The sequence below is a fragment of the Rhagoletis zephyria genome, unplaced genomic scaffold (assembly GCF_001687245.7).
Source record: "Rhagoletis zephyria isolate East Lansing unplaced genomic scaffold, Rhagoletis_zephyria_1.1 Rzeph_scaffold_01582, whole genome shotgun sequence".
NCBI classification, from domain to species: domain Eukaryota; kingdom Metazoa; phylum Arthropoda; class Insecta; order Diptera; family Tephritidae; genus Rhagoletis; species Rhagoletis zephyria.
In genome coordinates this window covers 3,478-11,818 of record NW_016158666.1, presented here as the reverse complement: position 1 = coordinate 11,818, position 8,341 = coordinate 3,478, and the positions used below count along the sequence as shown (strand labels likewise).

Sequence of the window (8,341 nt, the reverse complement as noted above, 5' to 3'; positions counted from 1 at the left end):
CCTTGCGGAATGGAAAGCAGCTGACGGTGGGCGTGGGAGGTTCGGTGTCTGTGTCGCTCTGGTCCGAAGCCGCATAGTCAGGCGCTGGCGGGAACTGGTACTGCCAGAGCGACAGAGGTGGACAGGGATAGTGCGCTGCCACATCTAGACCATCCTCTTGGCTACGAGCCATTGCCGGCGGAGGGTGGGGGCTTGGATGCCGCGTTAAATGCTGCTGTTGCTGATGGTGAAGTTGTTGCGCCTTCAGCTTTTTATTACTACACAAGCTGAGACTCTTCAAACTAAGCGCGCTGCCCGAGTCCTTTCTACTACCGCTATTGTTACTGTTATTGTTATGGTTGTTATTGTTACTATGATTAGCGTTATTCCTACAGCTATGGCTATTATTTTGGATCAGTGTACTAGTACTGGTATTACTACTACTATAGCTATTCGTATGGTTAAAGTTCTGATTGCTGTTGTTGCTTTTATTATGAATGGCCGGGTCAAATATGAAGTTGTTGGTGGCAAAATTGCCGCTATTGTTGCTATTGCTGTTACTACTCGAATTACTGTTACTATGATGTTGAGATGGCTGATGAAACTGATGCGAATGCGGGTTGCTGTTATTTTTGAAATTTATGATTGAAGTGGCATGAGGATGTTCGTTTGAATTATTCAGTAAGGGGAATGTCACCAGCGATGAGTTGCAAGATTTTGAGCAAGGCGATGAGTTCGACTTGTTGTTGTTATTGTTGTTTGCGGACGTTGCCGTCGGTGTAGTTGGTGTTTGCGTCGGTGTTTGCGTCGGTGTTGTATTGCTACTGTTGTTGTTGCGTTTGTAATTCCTTATAAAACAAATACCTGACTCGTTGTAGCCGAGACAAGCATCAGACCCATACGTCGTGGGCGAAGTGGGCGAGCACGGCATCGAACCGAATTTATAGTCGCAGTGATGAGCGTGCGGATGTTTGCGGCGATGATGGTGCGGCGAATGGCGATGATGGTGATGGGGATGCTGGTGGTGTTGCTGATGCTGGTGATTATGATGAACATAGTGGAGTTGGTTAGGTCGCACAGGTTTCTTGTCGAGATTGGGTGCACTCTTGCTAAAGAGGGAACTGGTCGAGGCTGGGCCGGGCCATTCAGTGGCAAGCAGTGCAGGCAGGTGGGGACGCTCGCGCTGGTGCACTGTAGAGGGGCCCCATGTCTTGCCTTTATAGCCGTCTGGTGGCAGTTGCGGCGGTGTTACTAACGGCGTTGTATGTGGAATTCGGAATTAAAAGAAATGAAAAACAAAAGAGAAATAAAAAATTAAAAAATTATGATAAAAAGCAAAGGAAAATTAAAAACAACTTAAATACTAAAAGCTAAAATAAATGCCAGTTAAAATTAACTAAAAACTAAGAAAGACGTTGAAAAAAATTTTGAAAAGGCAAGGAATTTATAAGACTATGTTTAGGGTCTTTGGGGATTATACGGCATAAATTCGGTGGAAAAATGATATGAAAGTTTGATTATAGCAAAACTTCAAAACTTAAACTGTTTGACTTGGAACGCCTTTTGTGTCTCGATTTTCTTTTATTTTACCCTAAATTGTTGAAGAAATAGTATACTTACGTGCCACAATGCGTAGCTGGGAAATCGCTGGCGAACCAGGTGGTGTATCAGTCAAGGGTTTGTCGTGTATCGCCGTTACCGTATGCCGAAAGTCAGTTGGTAATGAGATTTGCACTTCGTTCTTTTTGAGAAGCTGCAAGAAAATATTTTCCATTTTAATATTTTTGCGAAGTACACTTCCAAATTTTTTTAATAAGTAGAGTTTTTTCACTCATCCAAATTTACTAAAAATTTTAAAAAATGTTAACTCTACAGCCCGCGACAAAACGATAGCACCTCAACATTTTCAACAGTTTTGACTATTTATCTTTTGTTTGTTTAATGTTTATTATTTTTAAATAAAAGTAAGGCTCTCTACCTAACAAATACCACATAAATCAAAATTTCAGACAATGTAAAAAAATATGAAAATTCCACAAACTTTTCATCCCAATTTCAAGCATTTTCATTTTAATTTCTAGTATTTTAATTTGGTATGTAGTTTACAGCTTATTAAGTTCTAGTTTAATAAATTGAAAATTGAAGTTGCTAAAAAATCGTGTTGATTTTTGTTAATTTTTTTTTTTTGCTAACGGTATAACGCAATTTCTTCCATACAAAGTAATTTTTTATATGGAAAAAAGTGCATACCATCGTCAGAAAAAAAAGTTATCGAAAATCAATGCGATTTTTAGGAAGTAACTTTAAATTACAAAAAAAAAAAAAATGCGATTTTCTAGCAACTTCAAACTGTTTATTATACTCTATAAAACTGCGTACCAAAAGTTTGATTAGAAATTCCAATTAAAATACTTGGAATTGGATGAAAAAATTGTGACTTTTTTTAAATTTTTGTGCAGTTTGAAATTTGGACTTATATGGTTTCGTTAGATAAGGAGCTGAACTTAAATAAAAAATTAATGAACCTTAGAAAAAGCAAAAGAAAAGTAGTAAAAACTGGTAAAAATGTGGATGTTCAATCTTTGTCGCGGGCTATATATTGGAATTTTTCTCTACTGCCTTTTGAGGATAAGAGGTGAACAACTTTCATATTGTCCTTACCTTGAGTTTCACTTTGCTAAATTTGCCACGTCTTCGATTCGGTGTGGGAGTATGTTGTGCGATCTGCAGCTCACGCCCAATTAAAGCCATTTCGCGCAACTTCAAATGCTCAGCGAAGCGTTTCAGATTCATGGCCTGTTCGTCCTGTTCGCTTTGAACACGGTTCAAGCGTTCCTCTTTGGTGCGCAATTCCTGTGAAAGATAAGAATAGAAAGTCAATGCTAAATGAAGTAGAAAGTAAAATTAAAAAAAAGGAAATAGAAAATGCACATGCAAGCATTTTTGCTTGACAGGTAAATTTTTACCAGTCATTTGCAGAAAAAGCACAAAAATTAAAAATACGTTAATTGTAAAATGACAGGCACTTTTCAGAAGAATACACAATTTGGTGCATTTCTTTGGACCAAATCGTCGTTGCAAAGTGTTTTTCACGTAGTTCGTGATTTTTTGCATATTTGTGATCAAATCGTTAGCAATAAAGGCATTAGCAAAATAAACAGAAAATCTCCAACATGCAACGTAAATAAGAAACAGTTACATTTAAGCTTATAACACAAAAAAAGTATGTCTTGCTTCGCTATCGTAATGAAACCCAGCCCAATAGCAATTTTATAGTTTTTATGTTTAGCAAATAGTCGGCAAGAAAATATAACGTCTTGCTTACCTCTTCGATTGCTTGGAAACGCTGTGTGGAACGTAATCAAATGAATCAGAGAATATATTACGATTTGTTCAAATATGCAAACATTTTATAGAAATGTGCGAAGACACAACTAAAAACGTATAAAGGACAAGAACGTAGCCTCACAAACGTAACTGAAAACTACAAGTTACCGGAAATTACATGAAAATAAACTATGCGCGTCTAAAGATAATACGAGCCACAACTCTCAATTTTTCCAATTAATACATTACAACAATCAAATTTAATCGGTTATTAAAACCTATACACAATTGTTTTTATAAATACTTCGCTTTCTCTGCTTTTGTTCGCTTTTTGTAGACGCTTACCTTTTCTTTTAAGCGCAACTCGTGAAGCACCTCGGCTATCTCTTTCTTCCAGCCATCCTGCATCGTGTTGAACGACTCCTGTGGTGTTAGCGTGAAACCTGAACGTGCAATATCCTCCAGCTTTGTTAGTATATCCCTGAAACCCGGACGCTTGTGCGGATCGTTCTCCCAGGAGCCTAGAAGTGAAGTAGTTTTCAATTTCCAAATATTTTCAAATTACAAATTCTGATGTGTACATACTTTTCATGAGTTTTCCCCACGCCTCCGGGCAAGTTTTCGGGATGGGTAGCGTTAGCATATTAACCGCAATTCCAAACTACAACTGAATACGAATCGAAACCTTTGTAGGGCGTTTCACCGGTAATGAGTTCCCACAACAGCACACCGTAGCTCCAAACATCCGAGGATCTATAAAAATAATATGAAATGTTGGGGATAAATAAATATGAATTCCACCGTAGGAGGAATATTCCGCTTACTTGGAGTATATGCTGCTTTTTATCACTTCCGGCGGCATCCAAGCATAAGTGCCCGCCGTTGATATGCGTGTCGTGTTGTAGAGTTCGCGCGCCAAACCGAAGTCGGTGATTTTTAACGTTTTGTTGTGCAAATTGCCTCCGATGATTTCTTCCAAAATTAGCACTCAGAAGTATAAACAAATAAATACATCACATATGCGTACGTTTAACTAACCAAAAAATATGCCGATAAAGAAAAATATACGGATATTCGATAAATAAACCATATTGCGCAAATATATCTATAGTAAGATTCCAATAATCTGATTTGCCCAGTATTTCTGTTCCAAACTTCAATTTCGTGGAACTTGCCATGTGATGACTTCCAGTTATAGATATGAATGTATACATATGTACATGTTTGTCAATGAATTATAAATCGAACAATCACATTTATTGAACATTAGCAATAAAACCACGCTGATTGCGTTATCAAGAACAAATCAACTATTACATTGGGTTTTATCCCCACCATGCCTCCAATACTCTACTAAACCATACTTACCATTTGAGCTCTTCAAATCGCGGTGTATAATCGAAATGGGCGCCTCGTTGTGCAGATAGTTCATGCCGCGTGCAATTTGTATCGCCCAGTTGACCAGCACGTCTGGCGGTATTTTGCCACGTGCCAAAATGTGATTCAAACTACCGCCACGTGCATACTCCATAACAAGACAGAGATCGGGAGGCTTTAGGCAGACACCTCGCAGCGCCACGATGTTCTCATGCTTGACCACCCAGAATAGTTTGGCTTCTTGTAGCACATTATCGCGGTTCGATTCGACGTCGGGCCCAGCCTGCGGTGCCACTTTTATCGCAACCTCTTCGCCATTGTAGTAGCCACGATGCACTTTGGAAAAGCCACCAGCACCGATAACTTCGCTCACTTCCAGTTCGGCATAGTCGATTTCATGCGGTTGTATATCGCCAATGGCAGAGGGCACGTCTGGCATCATGGGATCTTGGTCTGTCACAAAGTTACTCGGAAAAATGCCGACCTGTGTAGAGAAAAGGGGTGTTAAAACTCTAGAGAAAAAATTAAATTATTTCCGACGACGTGAAAATAAATAATGTAAATTAATTTTTATTTTAAATGAAAAACGAAACTTCCAAGCAAGATAAGAACAAATAGTAAGAGAGCTGGAGGGCTGAAATTACATTACGGAGGTCTGTTACGTTAAAGCCTTAACATATGTCTTAGGGGCGCAGGTGACTTAGAAGACAACCTGTGAGCTAAAATATACTTAGTTCCGCCCTATTTTTTTTTTAAAGGAATTGAAATTTTGGTATAACCTAATAATAAAAAATAAGTTCTATTAATAAAAAATACAACCACATTTATTTAAACAACAAAAAAAAAGGTATTTTTGTGTTCAAATTAAAAAAAATCTCCGATTCCATATACGCCTCACAGGCATAGACTTGGCTTTTAGGGTTAATTATGGACGATAGAAATTCGACATTTGAGATTAAAACAATATCCAATAGATGAATATGTTCTTCAGCCATTTAGAAAATAAATGAATGGTCATTATTTAATAAATCTTTTACAAAAAAACTTTCGTCATGAATACATTAAAAAATCTAATCTCAGTTAATTAGTCTGCCTAAAATAGCCACCGCAGATGCCGATAACGGTATTTAATTCAGCGGAGATAACGTTTAGATAAATACTAGTGCTGTTGCTCTTATCAATGTTTCGCATGCGAAATAAGCAGTTGGTGGAGGACGACGGAGCAGATTACATTTTTTTCATTGCGATAAATATTACTTTCAGCACAATAAAGCAATGCAAAGACACACTAATAAAATACCGAAGAAATGCCAAAACATCGCTTACGAGCAAATAAGATTGTGTATGACGTCATAGTATTACTTTACTGCTACAATATCGCCAAGTTTTAATTTATCACAAAATTTATTTGGAATATTAGTACAGAAAATGAATTTATGGTTTCCAACAAATAAATATGCAGAATGGGTTACATCTCGGACTACTCACCTACCTTATCACCAATTTTGCCCGTCCACCAGCCCTCATCGCCCGAAATATTGCTATCCATTGAGAGCACTACCACAATCTGCCCCCGTCGCAACGTCAGCTCATCCTCGCCTTTGGCGTCATAGTCGTATAGCACCGTCCAGAGCGGGCCATCGGGCAATGGTGGCAACTGCGCTGTATCGTGTGTACTGCTGCTGTTGTTATTGCTGCCAGCAGTTTGTTTGTGTTGCTGTTGGTTGATGCCGCTGGCATTGCCATTAGTGGTTTGCGCTTCACCATTGCCATCCGCATGGTTGCGTTGTGTTGCATGCGACGTTTCCGTGTGCTGTTGCTCCTCGTTGATGGCGAGCATTGGATTGGTTTGCGGCGGCGAGTGCGCTATATTATTGGTTAAACAACGTGCGGGCATATACATAAGTGGTTAACAGGTGCTAATCGAAAAAATAACGAAAAACTAACGCAAAAAAATGCTGCCAAGACGGAAGGGGTTGCCTAATATCCTCCAGCGGCAGTCGATAATATTTGTGTAGTAAGCGTACTGTGCTTCCACCTTTGAGCAGCCATTCGGTTATAGTGCGGTTTAGATACGCAGCGTAAACGTCGTTAAACTATTGTAAAACAAAACAAAGATAAAATGTTTAGAATAAGTTACAAATGGTGGACATGTGTACGTATGTAGTATGTACAGAAGGTCAGTGCATTCGAAAGGTCTATGCATAAGCATAAAGGCCAACATTCAGCCATTGGGTTGTAAAAAAATTAAACCAAAAACAGCACTGCAGTGCGGTGGCACATTGCAGAGTCGCTTCCGACCAGCTACAGAAAGAGACCAACACTTGAGATGTACTCGACCCTAATTGCAACGATGGTGAATACTGCGTCGTTGCAGCCAAGACGATAAAACATTACCTGGTGTCTACGCAATCAGTCTTCTCCCCATTTATTGGTGCTGTTCGAATCACTTAGGTCCGCAACGGTTCCTAAGCCACACTTTTACTATGTTTTTCTAAAAATTTTAGATTCCGTCTGGCCAGCGGAAACAAAACCTTATTTTTTCACAACTCCACTTTGTGCTTGTTCTTCTTCATCCACTATGTCGTCTTGTGTTACTGCTGTTTCCCTTTCCTTTATACATATGTATGCAGTATATATACAAAATTTATTATTCGTTTGCAAAAAAAATTGTGCGCTCCTGTGAATATATCGCTAAATCTGTTTCCGTATCTCCAGTTACTACTACCAAGGATTAAGATAGTCGCTCCAGCGCTGACCACAGATTCTTATTTTTATCTTTCCCTTGCTTTTTTTTATTTTTTGCTTCGTCGTCGTCGTCGTGCAGCAAAGAAATTACATTTTCACTATTTCATGTGCAGCACTTTGGTTTCGTTCGTTTTTTCGCGTCGTTTATTGTTTCAAATTTTATAAAATTAAGTTATTTTTATTTGTTAATACGCAAGCGTTGTATTTCCGATTAGTTAAATTAAGAATTTATCGCGTTTTTGTGCAAATTCAAGTAATTTGCAATTCTTCGTACTAAGCTGCTGCTTTTCGGTTCCACTTCCACTTCATACACTGGCCTGTCGTCTTTTGGTGATTCCATTTTGAGCTTTCATTCGCACTTCGCCTTCTGCGTGTTGCCAGCTCGCAGAAAAAAAATAGGGTTGCATGTGATAATTGTCTCAAAATAAGTGATTGAGATCTGTATTTCTAGACGCTTTTTCCTCAGGAAGTGAAGAAAGAAATATTAGCGATTAATTAAAATAGTTTGTAGCTTTATTTACCACTTCGCGTAGTGAAAGAAAATAAATTTTTAATTTCCACTCATCCGAAATTTCACCCGAGTTCGGTGTTTGTCTTTGCTAACAGCATGACAACTCTGTGACCGTTGCTTGTCTCTGTACTTCCGCCATGTGAACCGCCATTTTGCAGCTGTCAACAAGACAGTTCAACATCAGTCAGCATCCGGTACGCGTACGTGAAAGAATTTCCTTTAATAGGGGCAGGCGTTTTTCCTCATTTGGGGCGTAGCAAGTGGTTAGCTGCTTAAAAGTGATTGTGTTGTGTGTAGTGCTCAGTAGCAAAGTCTCCAAGAGGCAGGCATGTGTGGCCATACGATGCTGATTCGGGTAGTGCTCACACATTGCTCTTGCACAGCATCTCTCGCGACCGT

At 39.0% G+C, this 8,341-nt stretch overlaps 1 protein-coding gene across 1 annotated transcript in view; it reads right to left on the bottom strand.

Moving 5' to 3' along the window:
• The window catches only part of LOC108364521 (uncharacterized), a 17,872-nt gene extending 10,124 nt beyond the window's left edge, over positions 1-7,748 (bottom strand). The window contains 9 exon segments of the mRNA XM_017618223.1: positions 1,600-1,732; positions 2,641-2,832; positions 3,652-3,827; positions 3,892-3,967; positions 3,969-4,059; positions 4,131-4,293; positions 4,675-5,167; positions 6,176-6,779; positions 7,081-7,748. Coding sequence (XP_017473712.1) covers positions 1,600-1,732; positions 2,641-2,832; positions 3,652-3,827; positions 3,892-3,967; positions 3,969-4,059; positions 4,131-4,293; positions 4,675-5,167; positions 6,176-6,586 — 1,735 coding nt within the window. The 5' untranslated portion in view covers positions 6,587-6,779; positions 7,081-7,748.
• Positions 7,749-8,341: the final 593 nt, after the last annotated feature.